This window comes from Protopterus annectens, chromosome 2.part2, assembly GCF_019279795.1.
Source record: "Protopterus annectens isolate FY-2018-M chromosome 2.part2, PAN1.0, whole genome shotgun sequence".
Taxonomy (NCBI): domain Eukaryota; kingdom Metazoa; phylum Chordata; order Ceratodontiformes; family Protopteridae; genus Protopterus; species Protopterus annectens.
In genome coordinates, this window is record NC_056730.1 from 975,242,827 (window position 1) to 975,268,267 (window position 25,441).

At 42.8% G+C, this 25,441-nt stretch overlaps 1 protein-coding gene across 1 annotated transcript in view; it reads left to right on the forward strand.

Moving 5' to 3' along the window:
- Positions 1 to 25,441, forward strand: part of FBXL17 (F-box and leucine rich repeat protein 17) — a 251,453-nt gene that overhangs the window by 59,121 nt on the left and 166,891 nt on the right. Inside the window, exon 2 of the mRNA XM_044064478.1 lies at positions 4,113 to 4,762. Within this exon, the coding sequence (XP_043920413.1) occupies positions 4,133 to 4,762 (630 nt within the window). The 5' untranslated portion in view covers positions 4,113 to 4,132. The remainder of the gene's footprint in view (positions 1 to 4,112; positions 4,763 to 25,441) is intronic.

Here is a 25,441-nt window from a genome sequence, read left to right on the forward strand (position 1 = left end):
AACAAACATAAGGCCTTCTTTAGCTATGTCCGTAATCTCAAGGGCAAGACCCTGAGCTGTACATAACTAGAAGTCAGTGGTACCACCCACACTAACACTTTTGACATAGCTAACCTACTAGCTGACAGGTTCAGTGAAAACTTCACCCCCCATCCCCCCAGACAGTGCTCCAGCAAGCAGATCATAAATGACCTCGTTAAGGCAAAACATACTGCCCCCATGGGTCATATGTCATCCCAGGCTGCATCCTTCATGAGCTCAAGCAGGAACTTGCAACACCATTGGGCACCCTGTTCAATCTCCACTTGAGCACTAGATTTGTCCCAGCTGAGTGGAGGACCACCACTGTCATCCCACTGAAGTAAAGATGGTGCATCCACTGACCCAGGAAACTATAGGCCCATTAGCATAACTAGCCTGATCTGTAAGGACCATGGAATTCATTATCCATGGGCCTCATAAATAAGGACATCGGTACTCTCCAGACACTTGATCCTACAGAGTTTGGATCGTCAAAGGGAGAGCATGCCTCTTAAATCTGGTGGACTTCATCTAGAGCCTTGGTAACTGTTTTGAAGAAAGTAAAAATGTGCATACTACCTACCTTGACTTGACCACAGCTTTTGACACCATTCCTCACTCGGGCATCATAGACAAACTCACACAGCTTGGCATTAACCCATGTGTCACTAGATGGTGAGCCAACTGGCTCACTGACAGAACCTACGCGGTCAAAATAGAGGAATCTACCTCCAGTAGTAGACCCTTAACTTGGGGTGTACCCCAGGGACTGGTTTTTGGGGGTCTCTGCTTTTTGGAATCTACTTCTCTGAAGTACAAGCTAAAACCAAAGGTCTGTGGCTAACCAGATTTGCAGATGACTGCAAACTGGGGGATGTCATTGATTCCCCAAACGATCTGGACATTCTACAAGAGAGTCTCACTCAAATAATTGGTGTCTAGCACATGGCCTCAGGCTCAATGCCAAAAAGTGCATCATTATCCCCTTTGGAGAAAACTATGTTCTTGCAAATTACCACATCAATGACAGCATCCTAAGCATGCAATCACTGGTGAGAGATTTGGGCGCCCAGGTTGACAGCAACCTGATATTTGATCATAATGTAGCCTCTGTGGTGCGAAGGGCATTCTGTATGGCCTGCCTCATAAGGAAAGGTGTCACATCCAGGAAAAAAAATCAAAATTTCCCTTTACTCTTCACTTATCAGGTCAACAATAGAGTACAACTCCCCTTTTGGCATGTACCTCACCAAACACCTACAGCAGCTGGAGAGACCACAGAGATTCCTGACCTAGCAGAATACAGGATCTCAAACATTTATCCTGTGCGGATAGGCTAAAGACCCCGTCTCTCTCTACTCTGTTTCATACAGACTGTTCAGAGGTGATCTCTGTCTAGCATACAAATCTATCTCTGATCCTGCCTTATTGGAAATGCTGCATATTTGCAAAACCAACAACACTCGTGTAACACGTACTAGGGACCTAAACATGGGCTGCAACATTAATAGAACTCGCTGGTGGGACAGATTTGTGTCCCAGAGGCTCCCTCTTCATGTTAAACAGAGCACCTCATTGTCCCTTTTTAAATGCAACCTGGATGATTGGATGGGGGACAGAAAATTCACCCCTGGGATCCCACCTATGTCCTTGCTTGACAGGGGTAACAGATGCTGATTTGGTTGCAAAACTTGGCTAGGCTTGTAAGGGCCTCTGGGCCAATAGCCTAAGTGCCTAGTTTTATGTGTAGGGTTTTTACCATGTGCAGTAGGTGTGATAGAAACTGTCACTGGCAACCTCTTTAGGATTAGTTTTGGTTGTATGTAAAAGTTTGTCTCCAGTGTTAAAGTGTATTTATACCTCTCGCGTACACAATCTGTTTTATTAAGAATAAGTGGGTTGTCAGTGTACATGAGGCAGTTGATACAGTGTTTCAGAATACCCATCTCAACCAGACTGGCCACAGAGAGTCGGGAAGTGCATATCCATGGTCACTGATCTACTAGGGAGGAGGGAGGAAAACAAATATTGAACAAGTCAATAACACAAGCAACTTGATGAGCAGTGCTCGGCTATGAGCAAAATCTGTATAGACAGTAATGCCACGAGTGCAGACCACAGACCAGAACAAATATACTAGGAATAATAGAAACAATAAGCCTTCAACTAGCAATTCCCAACTTAAGGGTGTAAGCCACCTCTCCTGCCACAAGAGTGTAGACCGCAAACCTTCCTTATGCAAGATAACTAGTTTGAAGCCCAAGTGCTTAAAATCAAAAGTAAGAGGCTTAGAATGACAGTTTCAATTTAATCAGGCTACTTTTTACAGGTAGTAATAAATGCAGCAGAATAAATGCAACTGAACACTTAAAGAACAAATGTCAAAAAGCAAAATAAAGTAATAAGGTAGGAAGAAGCACATATACAGTAAAAGCTGCTGAATAAAGTGCATGTTTTTAAGTGGGAAGGGAGGCAACGGAAGATAATTCAAGTTTAAGAGACTAAGGGGGTGGGCCTTCCCAACTGGTCTCTTAGTATTCTGTAGAATGAGCTGATAAGATGGGACTGGGAGGAGTGTCCAAAATCAGATTTATAGTAGGGGTGGACAGCTTGAAAGCCACCAAGTGTGAGTACAATAGTAGGGCAGGTGGGTACGAAAAATCATATACAGACTTAGAACAGCAATAGTCAGGCAAAGAACAGCAAGTCAAACAAGTACTCCAGCTAAATAAAGATGCCTCCAAGTATTTCTAGTTAAATGAGGAATGGTGTTTCTCAGCTCCTCCCACTAATTAGCTGGATGTTATTCACTGTTTGCAAAGGAATTCTTTTCTAATTGACTCTAGCAGTACCTCTTAAAACTCAACAAAAAACTTAAAACCAACACAATTTAAGAAAAAGATAAAAAATAGAAGTAACCGAACCTTAAATGAAAAACTTGTATTCAAAATCAATTGCAGACAGAGATCAGCAATAGTCAGACAGAGACTGTGCTTTTTTCTTGAATCTCATATTCTCATCGGCCTGCAAGCCTTCTCCTTTGACCTTTTCACTACCTAGCCTGTCATTATCTCCATCATCATTTTGAGACCTGAGGCAGACTGTGGTAGATGATGAAAACATTACATAGTGGAATTGGAGAAGGGGTTGCTCCTGATATTTTTGCCCTCTCTGCACCAGTTTTTGGATGCTCCAGCAAGATGAATCATGTAGAGCTAGCCCACTTGCATGCATTCTACACATGCATCAGTCTCCAGCTGCAGTACCAAGAATTTCTTGTCAGAGTGCCAGCTGAACTGCTCTACATGATCGAACGGACAGCATGTCTCCCAAGAGTGATCATTGCCAATTCTGCCCATATCTTTGAAGCACCCAGAACTGTTAAATTAAAGTAAAGAACAAGAAAAAAGTTTGTAACGGTGAGCAAACCAATACTCCAAAAAACAAACAAGTGTAGAAGTGGAGAAAAAACGGCAATTAAGTTCTTTCTTTCTGGAAAACGTTTATTTACCAGACCACGGTCCACTCAGTAAATTAGATAGGTAAACACAATCAATCGTAAAACATAAACGCTATTGAGCCCTTGTGTTTTCGTCTGCTGCATTGAGACTTCATCAGATGAATACTTTATTACCATTTACATTCCCTTTATATAGTCTACATAATCATTTAATTAATGAACACACCTTAATTCAATTAACTGTCTTTTCATTTGAGTTTTTAGTTGCATTTACAAATATCTCTCTGGGTTTGAATGAAGTAACCAGCAGAAAGAGAAAGTTGAATGGATGCCTCCTTATTTTAAACTTCTGCTATATTAATAACATGTACTGTTTACTAATGCAGCTTTCTCTGTTGGTATAACTGCCAGTTTTGTTTAGAGAGGCAAATTTTACGAATGTTATTTTGAATTTCTATCAAACTGATGGTGGAACTTGCTGATGTAAATGGAGGCGATGCAGACTTTGGTATAAATGCTGGGAAATGAGTAGCCCTTGCAACTGAGAAAATGCTAACGAACAGGAAAGCTGATGGTGTGCATTTGTGAGCCAGATTTGTATGTCTTACGACTGCTTATTTTTCTCTTTCAGAAAGATTCTGAGTCTTCTATATGGGCCATCTTGTTTCGAAAAACAGTAAGCGTGTGAAGAAACGAAGACGGAAGACCAGGAAAAACTGTATTCTTCATGGCCCTTGCATGCTGTGTTTTATAGTACACAATACTTCAACTCTTGATGATGATCAGCTTGAAAGTGCATCTAAACTAGCAGAGAGATACGCCACACTTACAAACCCAGAAGAGTGTGCAAAATTTATTTTGTCTCCAAAGGAACTCGGCATCTTGGAGGAAAGAAACAAGAACCTACTTTCTGGTGTACCAGCTAAACTGATTGGAAACCAGCTCTTTCAAACAGTTTCCTCTGAGTATTCGGATATGGTTTGCAAACGTAAATGCACCAAACTGCAGGCAGATACTCCTTGTAAGCAGCTTCGCTGTGCAGGTGTTCCAGCAGAAGCCACTGAGAATGGGTTAAGCAGTGAATCTGCTTCAGCTAACCCTGTTCATGTATGTCTTTTGCCTTCACCTGCAAGCTGCTCTACAGTTCACCCTATTGCACCAGTAAAAGAACGTGACTCCGCTCAGCAGTTATGTTCAGGTGCTGGTGAACCTTTAGCTTGTGAAAATATGACCGTTGAACCACTAAATATTAACCACCTTCCATCTTCCATTCTTTTAAAGGTAGGTTGTAATTTATTTTTACATATTGAATTAAAAGGTAGTAGTCTTATTCATGCATTTCTGTTTTTCACTTGTGAATTCTTTGCTTATTTGTTTCTCTTGTTTTTGAGATGACTTGCCTACCTTTTTGTTGTAAGTTTCTGTAGACCTTAACTTGAATGAGTTCTGCAGGTGCTCACATAACATCAGGGCATGTTTTGTGGATTAGGCTGGTATGACTGGTAATGATATTCATTTTGTACTCCAACTTTGTTGATATTTCTTGGATTTCACTTTTGCTGACTGACAGTTGAAGTATATGTCTAGTGCTGTAGTTGCAGGTGCAACTTCCATTGTAGTTTCTTTATAATTTCTGCATTTAGTGCTTGCTCAATTTCAGAATAAATTTGTCTTCTTAAATCTGTTGCAATGTTTATTTTTTATTGTTAAGTGAAGAGCTTATTTCAGTTTGTCTTTCTGTTTCTTTTTGTTACTTTTTGACAAGGCAACAGTCTCAGTTTTATGTTACAAATACTCCGGTCTTTTATTTCTATTGCTGTGTGTGTGTGTGTGTGTGTGTGTGTGTGTGTGTGTGTGTGTGTGTATGTGTGTGCGTGCGTACACATCTATACACACACACATACTTGCTCTCTGTTCTTTGCTGATTGATTCAGTAAAGTTCAGTGCTTTTTTTTCACTGTCTTATTTGTGATGCCTATGAACTTATCATAGGCAAGTACTAAGCTAGCTGCCCTTGCAGGCCATTTAAGCCTAGTCAGTTTCTCTTTTTGTGCTTTAAGTAACTTATACCATTTTAAAACCTAAGTGGAATTTCTATTACTTCTCTTTTACTTTTAACTTCGTACTTCCTTTTTGCCATGTTGTTATTTCCTTAAGGTTCATTACATTATTTATTTTTTTTTATTATTTGTATTATACTTTGTATTAATTCAGTTACAACAGCAGGCCTCTGATAGATTAGTCTTGTAATTTAAATGCCTGCAACTGAGGACATTAAATGGACTCTGAAGGAGCTGAAATAATGTTTTTGCCAGCTGTTTTTCATCTCTGTATATGTGCTTACACAAGAGAGTACTGGGTGCCCTAGATACGACTCCACTACCTAACCCGTGAGAAAATTAGAACAGTTGGAAAAAGCTATTTCGCCTGGAGGAAGTAAAATCGTCAGTTTCTAAAATGCCACTTGGTAGGACTCTTGGCTTGGCTGGCCTCCCAGTTGAAATGTATAAAAGAACTAGAGGCAAATTTCTTTCAAACTTTAGAAAACTGGTCAATTCTGTTAATGTATGGAATTAATCCCTTTCTTCATCCTGGTCTCAAGCTAATATCTCTCTTGTTTTGAGGTCAGATAAAGATCCACATGTACCAGCTTGCATCCATCATAGCAACCAGGATGGCAGGATACCTGTGTGAATTTACACATTATGACCAAATTGATTCTATTATGGGCAGTACTGCATTTGATAACTTACTTATTATCTTCCTAATTATAGATAATTGAAGTAATAAAAGCTTCCCATGCTAGTAGCCAGACTAGATGCAGGAAGAGTATCTTTATAAGATCAGTTGAAACTTTCTCTTTACTTTGCTTTGTTACACAGTCCCCCCCCCCCTCCCAACCAGATGTCCTCCTACTCATCTGTTGCAGTATTCATAACATGAGGGAGTTCCCCGACGTCAGCTAGTATACAAAAGACTTCACCACTTAGGGCGCATGGTGTGTTGCATGTAGGGTGCAATCGGATGTCGGCCATAAAAAATGATGTACACTCACACCATCCCCATTACTTTTCTGCTGCCAGATCCGAACTCTAGATTTCATCATTCATTCTGATTCCATGTTGTTTGCAATTCTTCAAAATTCTAAGTGCCCCATTGAAGAATATTTTTTGACTTCTGGTACTGTCTTTGGTTGGGGTTCATGTCATCTAAGAAGGCAAGTGACAATGTGGACGACAAATTCCATACAAGGATAGCTACCTCCAGTTCCTGTTCTGCCAAGGCCCAAACCACGACCACAAACACTGATATATTCGCCAGGCATTTTGTCCCAAATACTTCAAGGAGTAGATTATCCTCCCTAGCTCTCTACCTTGAGAATTGGCACTTACAGCTGCTAGCAAAAACTGTAATGGAGGGATACTCTGGGCCCGAAGCCAAGTCGATTTTTGAAGCGAAAAGCTAAAAAACAAAGGCCTGAACCTTCTGCTGCTCCTCTGAATACTGACTTCTGTCTCGAGGTAGAGGACAGCCTGGAGACACGCCCGGTTCACAGCTCAGATCTGCACGCCAAGCTTGACATTCAGGGCACCTTGGATCTGAGTATTAGCACGTCCACAAAGGCCGAACAGGCATCAGTGTCAGATGTCCGAGTGGAAAGATCTTCTTGGCTAAGACTTCAGCCCTTACCTGTGGGCATAAAAGCCAAACTTATGGATGGTCCTCTGGGCAATTCTGCCTTGTTTGGACCTGCAGCTGCTAATCTGTTCAAATCATTGCAAGAAAAGGGTAAAGAACTGCAAGAATTGAAAAACGTTTTTGTTTCTCCATTACCCACTTTCCAAAAAAATTACTCTGCAAAGCCTGTATTTGTGCATCGACTTTCTCATCACACACAACCCAAAAATAAGAGTGACAGGAGACCACAACAGCCTAAGACTCCATCAGCCGCCCTTTCCAGACCGGCTGTCCTCTCTTTGACTGGTTTCAACCTCCCACCCACATCCCACTTTCCCAGTGCCTTCACCTATCCCTACTAGCCTGGGGAAGCATAACCCAAGATGCCTTGGTCCTCCCAGTTGTTCAAAAAGAGGACTTCATGGTGTGGGACCAACTACCCCTCCTTCAGGGGCATCCATCACCCTCCCAGGGAACAACTTGTGTTTCCCTGAGGTTCTGTTAGAATTATTGAACCAAGGGACCATCCAGTGTGTCCCCAAAAACAAAATGGGAAAGGATTTTATTTCAGGTTGATGTTCTTCGTGTTTCACTGTTGCCATCATTACATTTGGGTAATCTGCTTGCAGGTTGCCCTCAGTCGGCCTGATTAACAAAGTCTTGGGTCCTGCATCGGTTGCTGTCCCCTTCATTGACGTCAGGTCGTCAGGGGTATAAAACATACAGCTGATGCCATTACATCAGTCTTCCTTGCCGTGCGGTGCCTGAAGCAGGAGCAGTTCGCAAGTGCCGGTTGGCCGATTCCTGAAATTGTCATTTTCGAGTTTCAGAACCGAAGTTTTCAACTTAAAGCTAAGTACCCCATTGGGGAAACTTTTTCTTGCTCCTTACCGATGTCAGTATAAGTTAATAATTGCATTACTTGTGGAAAGATACCTCACAAAGATTTTCATTCGTACTGTATTCTTTGCCTAGGCCCTGACCACGACGTACCTTGCTGTCGGTTTTGTGCTTTATTTAATCAGCGCACCATCTGTATATTTTTGCCTCTAAATATTTCGGTTCTCTGTTTATCCAGAAATGTCGTCGGTTAGCCATCCGACTACCGGGATTCCGAAAAAACGTAAAGATAGAGACAGGCTGCTGAGGTCCAAAACTGCCGACGACGCTTCTCCTAAGCCAGTCGCCAGTTCGCCATTACTCAGTGAGGCACTTTCGAAGCCCCTGATACCCGCTACTTCTGATTCTCAGGCCTCTACTGAGACCCATTCAGAGTCCGGTATGCCGCGAGATACTTCAACTGTGGAACCTGCAGATGTCTCTACCTTGGATGGGTCCGGAGCCGCTGTGCAGGCACCGGCTTCTGAGGGTGTATTCAGGCATACGGACTTGCATATTAAATCGATGCCTCCTTCATTACTAAGGCCTAAATCTTGAATCATGTCTAAAAACAGACGCCCAGGCCACATGCTCAGGCCCCTATGCCTAAAAAACAAATGATAAAAATGGCTGAAGATCTAATAACTCTAATCAGGTGTAGTCAACCCCCCCCCCCACCCCCAAGAGGCCTAGGGCTGAGCTTGATTATGAATTTTCTGATCAAGATTCTGTTTCTTCTGACTCTTCTGATGACCTGGATTTGTCTTTACCTACTTATGAGGATTCTGGTGCAGAGGATTCTATTCCCTCTGCTTTCCCTCCTGGGGTTTTTTTCTTTTGGGGAAACCTTACATACTTTAAGGGAGCATTTTCACTGGGAAAGCCAGGAATTTTCTGATTCAAAAAAGAGGCTTAGGGATTTCCTCCTTCTACCTCAGCATAGGCCTTTGGCTATTCCTCCTGTACTAGACATTGCTGATGATGTTTTCTCGGAATCCAGTTTGGCCCGTGATTCCCTGCCTCCTGTTCCCAGTAAACCTGACATACTACAGCGTTCCTGAGTCCCACAAGTTCCTTTTCAAAAATCCTACTGCAGATCCAGAGACTTATTTCTCAGGGGCCCAAGGGCATTAAGGCTTCTACTGCTAAAAATCCTACACCTTCTGATAGAGACTCCAGGGTGCTGGATAGATGGGGGTAAAAAGGTTTATACTTCAGCAACCTTGGCAATCAGAGCTTTAAACTGCCAATTTCATATGTTAAACTATCACCGACATATCATTGGACTGCTTAAACAGAAAATTATGTTGATTCCCAACTGTGTGGAAAATAAAGATTTATAGGATTTAATGCATTCTGCTAAAGCAAGTTGGAAAATATACTTTGCAATGTGGTTTTGATTCTTTAGAGGCCTCTTGCAGGGCTACTGTTACTGGGTCTGTGCTTAGAAGGCATGCTTGGCTTAAGGAGCAATATTTGCCTGATCATGTTAAAGCCAAATTGTTGGATGCTCCTTTAAATCAGGACCACCTGTTTGGCAACAAGGCTGAAGAAGTTCTTAAAAACATGAAAGATAAAGCTAATTCTATGCAAACTGTTAAAGATTTTTTACAAGTGCAACCTCCTAGATTTAGTAGGCACTGGCCTACTAGGAATTGGTCCTTTCCAGCCCCTTCCAGGTCTTCTCAAGCCAAACCCAGACACAGCAAAAAACCCAGGTTTCGGTCCCAGGGGACTCTCAGAACTAAGCAGTGGGGGGCCTCCACTTCCAAATCTGGAAATAAGACTCCCACCCTATGGTAAACGGTCTCAATGACTTCCTTTAAAATTTCCAAGCACTTGTCTTCTGACTGCCCCTTTGGGGGGAAAGATTGCTGTTCATGCAAAGAACTGGGAACTCATAACCCAGGACAAATGGGTTTTAAATATAGTGTCCCAGGGATACAGATTTCATTTTCACACGTTGCCACCACCAAATGGGTGGCCGGACCTGCCCCCAAATCAGTGGGCAGAGGCTCAAAAACAAGTACTTTCTCTCTTAAGCATGGGGGCTATTCAACTGGTACCAGAAGAGGAAAAGGGACAAGGTTTCTACTCCAGACTTTTCCTGGTACCCAGAAAAGACAAATCATGGCGTCCAATCCTGGACCTGTCTACTCTAAACACCTTTCTGGAGATTCCAAAATTCAAGATACTGACTCTTCACCAATTACTTCCTATGCTAGGCAAAGATGCCTGGTTGGCAACACTAGATTTAAAAGAAGCATACCTGCATATCCCAATCAAGGAATCTTGCAGAAGATACCTACGCTTCAAAGCAGGTTACATGCATTATCAGTTCTCTGCACTGCCCTTTGGCTTGCCTACTGCGCTCGGGGTATTCACAAAGTGCCTGGCTCCAGTTATTGCATTTTGCAGGCAAAGAAGTATTCAAATATACCCATACCTGGACGATTGTCTAATTCAGGCAGAAAGTCAGGGCATACTTTTGAATCATCTGACGTTTGTAAAAAAAAAAAAAAGGGTTCTAACTTGTCTGGGGTACACCATAAATGAAAAGAAATCACCACTGATACCCTGTCAACAAATTACATTCCTGGGAGCAAGCTTGAATAGAACTTCCCAGATGGCTTACCTTGCGGCAGAAAAGCAAATTCATTTCATAACCTTTTTCAAACAAGTGGCCACAAAAACCCTGCTGTCTGCAAGACAAATACTGCAAGCCTTGGGGTTCATGGCCTCCTGCATTCTTCTAATTCCATATGCAAAACTGCATATGAGGAAACTACAGTGGTATCTAAAAAGCCTATGGAGTCAACATTCTCAGCCTAGAAACAATTATGCCTACACCTAGAGTTCCTCTGGTGGGCAGAGGCCTGCCACCAAAACAAGGTACTACCATTCACACTACCCCCTGCCGCCCAAACCCTAACAACAGATGCATCAGACTATGCATGGGGGGCTCACCTGGTAGGGAAGTGCATTCAGGGCAAATGGAACCCAAGTCAAATGCACCTACATATCAATCAAACGGTAATGTTAGCTGTACAGAATGCTGTGACAGCCTTCAAGGACTACATTTTTCCAGGACAACTAATGGTGAAGACAGACAACACCACGGTTATGTGGTACATAAACAAGCAGGGGGGTACTCCTACCTCCTCTGCAGACTAGCCATGGCATTGTGGAACACAGCCTTGAGCTACCAAGTGCACCTACAAGCTCAATTCCTGCCAGGAAAATTGAATACACTGGCAGATTGACTAAGCAGAAACCTCATGGACCCACACGAGTGGAAACTGGAACCAAGGATTTTCAACATGTTGACAAGCGAATGGGGGAGCCCAGACATAGACCTATTTGCCTCCCCCAGAACTACCAATTGGACAAGTTTTCCACAAGGACTCCCCACAAACAAGCCTGGAAAGTGGATGCTCTGTCCTTCAGCTTGAAAAATCTATCCATCTACGCCTTCCCCCCGCTGCCTCCACTCTCCAAAGTTCTACTAAAAGCCAAACAGGACAAACCAAGGATGATTTTGATTGCTCCAGACTAGCCACGCCAACACTGGTACCCCCTCCTGCTCAGTGTGTTGCAGTTATCTCCATGGCACCTGCCTCGGACCCCTTCCCTGCTGTTTCAGCAGGAGAACCAGATTCTGCACCCTCAGTTTCCAACATTGAACCTTGCAGCCTGGCTGATCACTTAAACTCACCCTTATCATCCCCCAGCAAACCTGTGATGGATGTCATGTTAGAGGCAAGGAGGCCTAGTACTAGAAAATCTTATGCTGTAAAATGGAAAAGATTCTGTGCCTGGAACCAATCTCAAGGGATGAGCACAGCAGTGCCCAATTTACCTCAGATTTTGCAATACTTAACTGAGATGCTTCACAAGGGCCTGTCTTTTTTTGTTTCTCCATTTAAAATCCACGCCTCAACCATTTCAGCTCATTATAACACAGAACCTCCACTCTTCTCTCACCCTCTGCTCAAGCAGTACCTCAGAGGGGCCAAAAATTTGAGACCACTCAGGAGAGCTCCAACCCCTGCCTGGGACCTTAACTTTGTATTGGAGAAACTCACTCTACCTCCTTTCAAGCCAGCTGCTACTGCAGACTTAAAATTTCTTTCTTGGAAAACAGCTTTCCTTTTAGCAATCACTTCAGCTAGAAGGGTATCTGAATTACAGGCCCTTATAGCAGTGGAGCCTTTCATCATCTTTCATGTGGACAGGGTGTCACTCGGGAACAATCCATCCTTCATGCCCAAGGTGGTATCCAGTGTGGCTCTTAATCAGTCCATTCATTTGCCAACCTTCTTTCCCAGTGTACAAAACAAAAGGGAATGGATTCTGCATTCCTTGGATGTGCACAGACAACTTAGATTCTACTTGGACAGGACTAAACCTCGAAGAAAATCTGAACGACTGCCGGTAGCATTTGCTGCAGGGGCAGAGGGGAAGGCTATTTCAAAACAAACCATTTCTAAATGGATAAGCCATTGCATTCATTTATGCTATAAGCACCATGGAAAACCTGTCCCCCAGGGGATCAGATCTCACTCCACCAAGGCTGCATCTACTTCTGCAGCCTTTCTCAGAGGTATTCCTAGCAGGGACATCCTAGAAGCTGCTACCTGGAGTTCTGTACATACTTTCACCAAGCATTATCGTTTGCCAATTTTTCTGTAAATCCAGAGCTGGCTTTGCCACTGCTGTCTTGCAGGGCCTTGTAGCTGGCCCTAATGCTATATAAACTCCTCCTCCCAACCATAGCTTTGGGAATGTACCCAAATGTACTGACTGCAACAGTGAAACATGAAGAACATAGTACAGTTGTGTACACTTAGCATAAATGTAGATGTTCGAGTGTATTCACTGTTGCAGTCCTGGTTACCCTCCCTCCCTCCAGCCCCCTAACTTCTTCTGGCTATACCTCTACTTTCCTTTACTATGCTTAAAAGCCTTTTTGGTGTATTTTGCTTTTTGTTGGAGGTATACCTTTGTGTTTTTATGTTTATTTGCTCCCCATTAGTGGGGCACCTGACATCTGGAGCAAGAAAAACTAATGCCATCGGCTGCATGTTTTATACCCCTGATGACCTGACGTCATGGAAGAAGGGACAGCGACTCACGCAGGACTCCTGACTTTGTTAATCAGGCTGACTGAGGGCAACCTGCAAGCAGATTACCCAGATATAATGACTGCAACAGTGAATACACTCGAACATCTACATTTATGGCAAATGTACACAACTGTACTTTTTGGTGCCCAGGAATCTGACTACCTTCCTGAGAGTATCCACTTTCCTCATGCTGACCCTCCAGATTCTGTTCCCACTTATTCTGCCTCAAGCATTCATGATTACCCTGGATATCAGAGATGCATATCTGCACATCCCTGTCCATGCCCACTACAGGAAGCTTATGCTTCTGTATATCATAATGGCATTTTCAGTTCTGTGCCTTACCCTTTGGGCTTTCTTCCACACCAGTGGTCTTTACCACATTTCTTGCTCTCATGATTGCCCACTGCAGACTCCAGGGCGAACACATCTTTCCTTATCTGGACGATCTCCTGCTTCTAACTACCTCCACAGAGGAGTTGGAATGAAATATTGCCTTTACCATCAATCTTCTACAAAATCTGGGGCTCACCATAAACTTGGAAAAAAATCAGCTCTCACCCCTTCACAGGATCAAATTTTCCTGGGGTGCAGGATACAAACGGATCTTGTGAAGGTCTCTCTTCCCCCATGCAGGACTTCATCTCTTACTTCCAAAACATTCTACTTGTTTACCACATTACAGCCAGAGAGTTCCTCAGGGTGTTGTGCCTCATGGCATCCACCATTCCCTTGCTCCCCTTTGCCAAACTCCACATGAGAAAATGGCAGTGATATCTAAAATCAGTTTGGATGCAACACCAGCACCCCTTAGAATTCTCCATTCTCCTCATTCCCTGTTTGAAGAGGAAACTTCAGTGGTGGATACGTGAAGTGCCACTCAACCCAGAACCAAACTTACACCCTCTTGCTGCCCTTCAAGAGATCTGCACAGATGCCTCGGGCGTACCTTCACCCATCTAAAAGTACAAGGGTTCTGGTTCCCTCTCAATTGAAGGAACACATCAGTGTAAGGGAGATGAGGGTGCCTCAATTTGCCATGCAGACTATCCACCCCTTATTCCAACCAGGACCTCTAAAACTGTTCAGTATGGTAGTCCTCTGGTATGTGAACAAACAGGATTTGTCCCCCCCCCCCCCCATCTATTATGCAGACTGGCTCTTCAGGGTTGGGAGCTGGCAGTAAAATTCCAGGTAACCCTTCAGGCAGTGTACATTCCATCCTGTCATACTTGTATGGCAGATTAGCTGAGCACATCCCAAACACCATCCTAGGAATGGATGCTTCAAAGGGATGTGTTTCCAGACTTTGCCCACCAGTGTGGTGTTCCTCAAACAGACCTTTTTGCCTCCCCCCATGAACAGACAACATCCACAGTTTTGTGCTAGAGAGCCCCGTCCTCTGGTCTCTAAAGTGGATGCCCTTTTTTTCTCCTGGAAGGGGACATTTCTCTATGCATTCCCTCCCCTTCCCCTCATTCCAAAAGTTCTGTCCAAGATTCAGCAGGACAAACCAAAAATCTTGCTGGTGAGTCCCTTTTATCCATGACCGCACTAATTCCCTTGCCTCCTGCATTTAGCCAAGGGAAGTCATCAGAAGTTATCTCACAGAGTGGACCTCCTCAAATAAGACAAAGGGATCCTCATCCATCCTCACTTGGCGACTCTTCAGTTGACCCTGTGGTTGTTGGGGTACTAATCTTTTTCAGACACTTGTTCTCTGAGGACGTGTTCACAGTCCTGCAGGAGGCCTGGAAACCAGATACCAGAAAATCTTACTTGGCAAATGGAAGCAATTTTCAATCTGCTGTCTGAAATGAAATCAGGACCCATTAACAGTGGAAATTTATTTACTTTATTATTGGCATTTGTTTACTGGGATAGTCTACTTGGCCAAAAAGAGCCCATTTTGAGTGGAAACCCAGGGAGAAAAGCTCCAAAAGAAAACTGTGCATAAACATACAACATAAAACATTTTACAAACTATTTTGACTATAATTTACATAGAAATATGAACAATTACTATATCAGCTAGGCGGCATACACATTTACATGGTTTTTGATCTTTGGTTTACATAGAAATATGTGTAAAGTGGGACAATGTTATAGGGGTTAAAAACTTTGGCAGAAAAAGGTGAGAATATGCATGAAGAGTAAGAGGTGGAGTAGGGGGTGGTGGGAGCAGGGGGAATAGAAGAGTATAGTAGATTTGGTAAGGAAATAAAATGAGAGAAATCACTGATTTTAAAGGTGAAGAAAAGAGTAAGATGGGGTAGTTAGGTAATTATATGCTGGGTCGTTACTGAAGAGATTGGAAGTAGCATTAGGAGATGAGAGCTGAATAGTGGGGACCTGACAGCTAGGTTATGGAAGGAGGAGGTTTAGCACAATTACATATCCAAGCAGAGTGAAGGTGTTCCCCTGGTTTTGACTTATTTGTGTGAATTGCTCAATGCTGGTTCGGCTTACTCTTCAGTAAAAGCTCATGTATTACCCATATCTGCCTGTCTGCTTCCCTCTCCCCCTTAGCTAGCAGATTTGAGGCAAAACAATTTCTTAAAGGCGTCCTACATATTAGGCCTCCCAGGAAACCTGTTCTGCCTCCCTGGGACCTTAACTTTGTTTTGGAAAACGTCTCCCACCCTTCGAGCCAGCTTCCTCAGTTCTCTACAGTACTGTTTCTGGAAAACTGTGTTATTGCTAGCCTTAACTTCAGCCAGGTCAGTGTCTAAGCTACAGACCCATCTTCAAAAGGTTTGGGCAGGAGTAAATAAACTCCTACATCCAGGTCAGTCCTCCACTCCTTCCCCCTCAGCCATGAACCAAAAACCTCCAGAATTAGTAGCCAACGCCATTAATAGCTTCTTTACAGAAGCTATTCAACAGCTAGCTAGCCAACTATCGCCTGGATGCCCAAATCCTACTGATTCTTTACCTTGCTCCCAAATCTCCTTTAACTTCCATCCAGTTCCTACCTCACTTATCACAGCTTTACTCAAGAATTTAAAACCAACCACCCTATCCGCAGATGTACTCCCTGCTGAGTACCTTCAAAAAGCGGCAGAAGTCATAGCTTGTCCAGTCACCATCCTGATTAACAAATTTATATCTGAGGCTACCATCCCCTCCGTTTGGAAGACATCCCATGTAATCCCTCTGCATAAAGGGGGCATCTCCACTGAACTATGTAACTATAGACCTATAGCTATCCTGTCACCCCTAGCACAAATAATGGAAAAATGTATCCACAAACAACTCATGAGCTACCTTATCAAGAACAATCTCCTTGCTAATACTCAGCATGGTTTTAGACCATTCCGTAGCACTAACTCTGCCCTACTCTCCTTTACTAATGTCATTAACCAAAATCAGAACAGTAACAAACTTCCTCTGCCCTATTTCTGGATCTTTCAAAGGCCTCTGATATAGTTGACCATCAACTCTCATACTAACACTAAAAACCATCTCCCTTGACAATCAGTCTCTCAAATGGTTCCAATCATATCTGAATGGTAGACACCAAGCTGCCTTATGGAAGGGCAAATTATCTACCCTACTATCTATCGCCCTGGGAGTTCCCTAGGGATCTATATTAGGACCTCTCCTATTTTCTATCTTTATTAATGACCTGCTACACTCACCATGGCAAGACTGTCCATTCCCCTGTTAGGGTTCATTTCACTAGGGCTGTTGTCTCATCTGGGGCCTTTCTCAAGGGATGGGACACTAACTCAATTCTTGAAGCAGCTACATGGTCCTCAGTCCATATCTTCATCAGACATTATAAATTAGATGTAATGTCTAAATCTAGAGCAGAGTTTGCCAGGGCCATACTGCAGGGCTTCCTGGAAAGATCCTTCCTCTCTCACTTCATGAGCTTTGGTATCTCTGTCATGTTATGAATACTGCAACAGATGAATAGAAGGACATAGAATAGTTGTGTAAAATCTTACCATAACCATAGATGTTCTTCTCTTCACTGTTGCAGTATTCTTATCCCTCCCTCCTTCCCCCTGGCTTCTTCTTGGATGATTCTTGCCCTACTTCCTTAGGCTGGCATTCATTTTGGGGCAGTCAATTCTGAGGATGGTGCGCCCATACGTCACTTTTATGGCCATTGTCTGATTGCATGCAATCTACGTGTGACATACCATGCACCCCACAGTAGTGAAGTCTTTTGTATACTTGCTGACATTGGGTCACCTACGGCAGGGAACTCCATGCTATAAATACTGCAACAGAGAAGAGAAGGGAGGGACATCTGTTGTTATGGTAAGATTTTACGCAACTATTCTTTCTGCATCAGCTAATACAAAAAGTTTACCTGGGTTCTGCTGGTAGGATTAATGTGGGATCTTGCCAGTCTGGTCCTTTTTTTATTATCCAGCTGCCAGGTAATAGGAAAAGAGGAAGGCCTAAGATAAGGTTTATGGATGTGGTGAGATAGGACATGCAGGCGGTTGGTGTGACAGATAAAGATGCTGAGGACAGGAAGAAATGGAAACAGTTGATCTGCTGTGGTGACCCCTAATGGGAGCAGCCGAAAGAAGAAGAAGAAGATGATGCACCTGACAGGTCTGTCCACTATCAGCACTCCTTGTTGCAGTGTATTTGGAGCCACTGGCAGTTTGGATTAGACAGTCTGGCAAAGAAGGATATTCCTGGGTTAGGTAAAGGAGAGCATAAAGTCTCATTATATGCAGATGATGTCCTCCTGTTAATAAGAAATCAAGAAATAGGGCAAATGTTACTGGTAAGTCTGTTAAACCACTGCGGGGACATTTCTGATTGTGAATTGGTCAAAAAACTGAAGCGCTTAAGATTTATTGCTTTCCCATCAGACATATGTTTAACAGTATCCATCCTATGAGGGGGCAGATTACATTCAGTTTTGGGTGTTTGCTTTGCGTCACAGTACAGAGTTCAGAGGAGGTCAGTAATCAAGCTACTTTCAAAAATCAAGCCAATCTTACAGCATTTGGAACTAATGTGTCTGGACATCCAGCAAAGAATTCAGGCCATAGTGTGGTTTATCCTCCTTTATTTTTGTATCTCACTTAGGATTTCCCATTTTTTGTAGACTCCTTAACACAGATAAAGAATCTAACATTGAACTTTATGGGGGGGCTAGCACAGGGTCTTAAGATAATACTTCCTGTCTTCACCTGTCATGTTAGGAGTATTAGGCCTCCTTGACTTTGAGAAATGTATGAAAGTTGTGCAGTATAAATACTTCCTCATGTTAATTACAGAAGCTTATAACTCTCAAACTGGAAACAGCTGGCTTCCACCTCTTTAAGCTTTTCAGCTATATAATATGATTAGAAAAAGATGAATGGATGCTCAAAGAAGATTACAGGGAATCATTACTGACAACTTGAACTGTGTTGTACAAATCCTAGGCAAACCGAATACTAAAAACTGGAAAAGGGAATTTGCTTCAATTTGACCCCCCCTTTTATTTTTTTTTCCTTAAGCGAAAAGCTATTATTAAAGGCGTATCAGGGAATAAGGTACTGGAGCCATTTATTAGTGTGTTGCAGTCTAGTTCTATGGGAGCTATTTGCCCAAAGATATGGCCCAGAGGACCATAGGGAGAACCTATACAGAATTTTATCATGGGAGGTGCTTAGACTTTGGCCATTTGTAGTACCACTGCCGAATCTCCCTTCACTTCCTAAGTGGATTATAACCAACAGCAATTCAGATAATTTGTTACACAGTCATTAGTAGACAGTATCAGATTTTAGGTAAAGATGACAAAAGGGCCACTGATGACTTTAAAATTTAATAAGAAACTCAGCTTGGAATTCCCATCACTTCAGAGATATGGGAAAGAAATCTGTTGCTACCAAGATATGTAACTAAACGTAGTAAACTTAGGTTTTTCATCTGGCAGTGCTTGTTCATGTTTGTTTAAATTTTTTTTAATACTATTTTCCAATATGCTCAGTGTTTTCTTAATGTGCCCATCCCCTCTGTTGGAGATGTGAGGAATCGGACATAGGGAAAAAGATGCACATATTTTGGATATACCGTAAGCTTTCTGGAATTAACTTTAAACTAAAATTCAAAACAAATGGAATAATTTGGAATGTCTTGCTTACACTTACCTGCAACTTTTTGTCTTAGGGTTGTCAGTGCTATTAAACTCCATGGGGCTGAAGCTGTACAGTTGGATTTAGTATTGCTTTTAGCAGTAAGGTGTATTACTTTAAAATGGAGACAATGGCACCCCTCCCCCACTCTTATGGGCCTGATATATTTGCTAAAAGAAGTCCAGTTGTTAGCATTATGTGAGGCACTGTTTCTGGAAATTTCTAAGTTGAAAGCAAAATGGCAAGCCCCAACAACATCAGCTGTTTTATATTGTTACGTAACTTAGCAGCTTTTGCTGTTTGCTTTATTCTGTGATGAAAAATAATGGTTAGTTGTCTATAATATCACCGACTGTTTCACATATTTACATCTCTTACTGTCATTTGTTGTGTCTTAGTCGTAGTAGCCTGGGATGTGGCTGAAAATGATCATTGGATCAGTTCATTTACACAGTTAAATGTAAATTAAATACATGCATAAAAAATTCTTAAACTTGTTAGATCTCTGGACATGTATAAAAACCTGGGACAGAAATTTGTTATTCTTCTCTGCACTTACAATACTTCACAAGGGGCTAGAGAGAGCTTTATTTGGTGTAAATAGTTTGAACAATAAATGGCCATAATTGGAAGTCTGACTGTAGAGGGAACAGATATCAATGCTATAACCATATTGTAGCTGAAGGACCCCTTTTTAACATCAGATGTTGTTCTAAACTGGGTTATGGCCTGTCTATAACTAGAGAGACACACACACCAGTGGTTATATAGGAGCGGTGTATTTCCCTACCTTCCAGTCTACCCTTAGAACAAACCCTGCAATAAGTACTTACTCCAAAGCCCAAAACCAATACTGTAATTCTTGGCAATTTTAATCTGAATGCCGTCCATCCAGATTCTCACCTCTTGAACATTTTTCTTAATGCAAAAGATCTTTAAATAGTAAATCATCCCACTACACCTAGTATACATGGAGATTATGTTTATTTACTAAATGTAGATGCCATTCTTTTTCACTGTTGCAGTACTCTTTATCAAAGGGATCCCCTGCAAAGGGTAGCTCATTGTCAGGCCAGTGTACCAAAGCCTTGGGTTTTTAAGGACATTGTACCTCACATGTATGCTCCTCACTCATGCTGTAGGGCATAAAGGTGATGTATGAACGTACATCACCTTTATGCCCTACAGCATAAAGGTGATGTATGAACGTACATACCTCAGAATGTCTTTGCCTCCAGTCCAAACACCATCTTCAATCGTCGACCTGAATGTTCCTTCATTTGTGCAAGTTACCAAGCCATTTTCAGATAAGTGCCCCATTGGGATTTTCTTCTCATGTCTTTTTCCCTTTTGGTTTGTGAGTTTACATGTCACCCAGAAAGGAAAAAATGTCATTGTGGGAGACGAATTCCTCATGATGATTGTCATGAGCAGAGTCTTTTTTGCTTGGGTGTTTCTCACAAGCATATGTTGTGACTGTTTGTTTTGTCAAGCATTTCTCCTAAGACCCTTCATACTCATCTCTCCTCCTTGTCTGTCTACCTAGAGAGCCAACGTCTTGCATTGTTGGCACAGTGTGCAGAATCGTTCAGTCCTGACAGTCAGCCATCTGCCAAGAAGAGGAATAAAAAAGTTGGACTGGATACTGCTGCTGCTGTATTGCCTCCCCCAGACGCATCTCTTGAGGCTCATGAAAGCCTGGATATTTGCTCACTTGTTCAGTCGGCTTCCTCTGCTGCAACTGCATCTGAGGCTGGCATGGATCCAGCTTCTTGCACGTCCTGTCAGGCTCAAAAGACATGCATTGCGGATGTTGAGGGGGACTCTCAGCTGATGATATCTGAGGGATGGGGGGTGGTCTGCATATTCTTGTTCAGGAGGAGATTCCCACTACATGGGAGGTTCGTACCTTGCCACCAACCAAAGGTCTTTAGAGCTGACTTCCTTTGAAAGAAGAAGCAGAAAATTAAACGAATTTCCCCTGCTTCCAAAGATCCCCAGTGTGAATGGCAGGATTTCATACAAAGTTTGTTTAATAAACTCATGGCCTTAAATCCTCCCCAGTGAATTTCTGTTCCTGCCACCTCTTGGTCATGTATGCCAGTTAAGAGGCCTTGAGAGCAAGACTGTTGTGGTAAAGACTTGGACTCAGGGTGATAGTCCTTGGCATACTCCTTTCAGATTGCTTCTCCTCAACTGGAATTCCGTTGCAGGATGGATTCCATTAGTCCAGATTCTCCCTTTTGAGAAACCTCTCTTTTGGGGATACTATCTCTTGTATGCTAGAATTCTTTAAATGGGACTGTTCTCAGGTTTCTGACATCCAGAAGAAGTATTATGAACTCCTCAGGATGGAATCCCCTAAGCCCTCTGCGGTTTCTCTGGTCCTACCTGCCCTGTTGAACACTTTTTTTAGCAACTTCTTAGGCTCCTGATTCCCAACTGCCAGCTCTTAAAAAGCTTGACAAATTTTGTAAGGTGCACGATGAATGTAAGTTTCTCTACAAATGTCCCTCTGCTGACCCCACTGTGTCTGTCTCTTTTGACAGACCTTTCAAGCTCTTGCCTTCTGTTTAATTGCTTCTGACAAGGACAATAGGGCCATGGAATAGCTGGGCAAAAAGGTGTGTACTGCTGCTATCCTGGCCTTTTAGGCTATTAATGGTCAGACCCATATGACCAGGTATGTTTTCGCTCTTCTTTCTCTGGCCTCTCAGGTTGTCTCTGACCTTCCTGATTCTGAGGGGAATGTCTCAACCCTCTTTTTGTTGGCTACTCTTCCCATGTGGCTGGCTATACTATTAAATGTAGTAGCTTTACTCCGTAGCATATCGCCTACTCCGATATGATCTCTGCCAAACATATAAAGCTATGTCAAACCCAGAGTTGTTGCACATGCTAAACCTAAAGAAATCCCAATCCCTCCAAGCTACATGCTGTAGGGACCTAAATCTTGTCACCACAATAAACAGGACATGCTGGAGGGATAGATTCCTGTCCCAGAGACTTCCAATACTCTGGAACAGGCTACCCATCTATGTCAAGCAAAGTTCTTCAAGAAAAATCTTGATGAGTGGATGGGAAATAGGAAATACACTCCGGGGATCACTTCTGTGTCTCTGCTCGATAGTGGCACAGGAAAATAACTTTCTTGGGTGGTGTAAGCAAGGAACTTTGTTGGCTAGGCTTACGTAGGCCCTTGGGCCGATAGCCTAGTACCTACCTATGAACCTATAATGATGCCATTGATGCTTCTTCTAGAGCGGCTGCTTTTGATTCTGTGTTGAGATGCTGCTGTTGGCTTTATCTCCATCTTTTGCCTGGTGATATTAAGACTGAACTGATGGATGCTCCCGTGGATAAAAATCTCTTTGGTTTTGCAGCAACTGAGCTTTTGAAGTCCCTGCAAGAAAAAGGCAAGGCCTTGCAGGAACTGAAGCATATTTTTATTTCCCCTATTCCTAAATTTCAGAGGAAGTATCCCTCTAAGTCTGGTTTTGTTTGTCAACCGTCTCGCCATCCTCCCAAAGGTAAGAAGGGTTCTAGACTGGTTCCTCCTGCTAAGTCTGCTAAGACTCTTACAATTCAGAGACCTCCTTTTTCAGATAAGCCAGGTTCTGTCTGATTACTTGTTTCTTTCCTTTCTAAGTCAGATCCCTTTTGTCTCTGTCTTTCTCTTTCCTTTCCCAGCTGGTTGAGGATCACTCAGGATTCTTTGGTTCTGCCCATCATCCGTCTGGAATATTTCATGGTGTGGGAATCCCTTCCTCCATTTTTGGGCATTCTCCAACCTCCTCTGGAACAACCACCTTTCTTTCTGGGTGTATTTCAGGGCTTTTTACCTCAAGGCACCATCCAAACAGTTCCTGTCCACAGGAGGGGAAGGGGTTTTATTCTAGAATGTTTGTTTGTTTTTGGTTCTCAGGAAAGAAGGCACCTGAAGGCTCATTCTTGACACGCCTAGCTCAACACATTTTTGAAGAATCCTTCCTTTTGTATGCTGTCCCTCCAGACTGTCTTTCCTCTGCTTCTTTTTTAGACTTTCGTGGTCTGTCTGGATTTTAAGGATGTTTATCTTCACATCCCTATTCATCCCTGTTGCAGGAAAGTTTTGCTTTTCTGTGTTTCTTCCCTCTATTGTCAGTTCTGTACTGCCCCAATGGTCTTCACCAAGTGCCTCCCTCCTGTGATTGCCTTTTGCAGGATGAGAGGGATACAAATCTTTCCTTATCTGGATGACCTGCCCATTATAGACCTTGCTTCAACTCCTTCACAGTGCTATTTCCTTTTTGCAAAGTCTAGGGTTTACGATACATTTCCAGAAATCTATCCCAACTCCTTCTCAGGATCAAGTTTTTCTCAGTTGGCTCCAGGACATTCCTATGCTGGCTTCACTGCCACCACCTAATACCCTTTCTGTAATTGCCATTTTTTTTTTTTGTTTTTTCAAGCCCTTCTTCCTAGAGCCTCAGTTACAGCCAGGAAATAACTGATGGCTCTGGGATTCACGGCATCCACCATACCTATGCTACCTCTAATCAGACTCCATATGAGAAAGTTATAGTGGTTCCTAAAGTTAGTCTGGTTCTCCACCACTGTTATCCTGTAGAGTTTTTATAGTCCCTCTTTTTCCATACCTAAAGCTAGAGCTACAGTGGTGGCTTCATCAACCGTCTCTCAACCCGGAATTTCCTTTTCAGCCCCCAGTCCCCTGTCTAGAACTTTTTTTGGATGCCTCAGAGATGGGGTGGGATGCTTCTTTTGGCCCTTTCAAGGTGCAGGGTCTTTGACCTATTCAGTGGTCAGACCACATTAACATCAAGGAGATGAGAGCTTGCCTTCTGGCCCTTCAGGCTTTTCATACACTTTATCTTCCAGAGCCTTTCAGAATCTTTACAGACATTTACTACAGTGATGCAGTACATCATCAAGCAAGGGGGGGCACGATCCTACCTTTCCTGCAGACTAGCTCTTCAAGTTTGGGATCTAGCTGTTCAGTAAGACATGACTCTCCAGGCTATTTATATTCCTTCAGAGAGAAACATTGTAGCAGACTAATGAGTAGGTCCATAGCACAGACTCACAAACGGATGCTTCACAGAGATTGGGATACTCCTCAGGAAGACCTTTTTGCCTCTCCTCTGAACAGACCACTTCTTTTTTGCACTAGAGGCCAGGCCTTAAAGGTGGACGCCCTCTGTTTTTCTTTGAAGGGAATATTTCTCTATGCCTTTTCTTTCCTTCCTCTTATACTGAAGGTCTTGCTCAAGATAGAGCAAGACTCCCCCAAAATCTTGTTTGCAACTCCCTTTTGGCCCAGACAGCATTGGTGTCTCCTCTTGCACCTAACCACGGGCATTCACCACAAGTCACATTACAGGGTGGACCTGAGCACACAAGACAAGGTGTCTGTCATCCATCCTCACTTGTCCACTCTTCAGCTGACACTGTTGGTGATAAGGTTTTGATCTCTTTTAGGCACTTTTTTTTTTTTTGAGCACATACTTCGGGTTCTGCAGGAGGCCAGGAAACTCGCTACCAGCAAATCTTGTGTGTCCATATGGAAGAGGTTTTCTGTATGGCATCTTGCTCATAACTAGGATCCAGTTTCTGTAGTTATTCCTCTGGTTCTCTCTTATGTGTATGAATTGCTTTATGCTGGGTTGGCATATTCTTCAGTTAAATCTCACCTTTCAGCTATTTCTGCTTGTCTGCCTTTGTCTGCTCCTCTGGCCTCTAGGTTTGAAGTCAAACAATTTCTTAAAGGCATCTTTTATATTAGATCCCCAGGAAAGAGAAATTGGTTAGGTTTAAAATGGCCTTTAAGAGCAGGTAGCCTAGTTAATAACTATGAACCTAAAGCTGTCAGTGAATCAAAAGACCATGTAACTAGCACTAATTCTATATCTTCCATCTCCACCAAGTCTGTTTTTCAGTGACTTTCAGGATTTCAGAAAGTACCTGTATCGACCTTGATTACTTTGACAATTCCTCCAATACTGACACTTCACTTATAGCTCTCCATGATCTCTTCCCAACATTCAGTTTTAAATATGTCAGCAATAAATGTGCCTGCAAACTCTTAAAAATTACATACAAATTCTAGAACAAAATTTGCCCATCTTCATCCTGCCTTCCAAAAAATGGCTGCCTCCCTGTATTCCTAAGGCTGTGGCAGA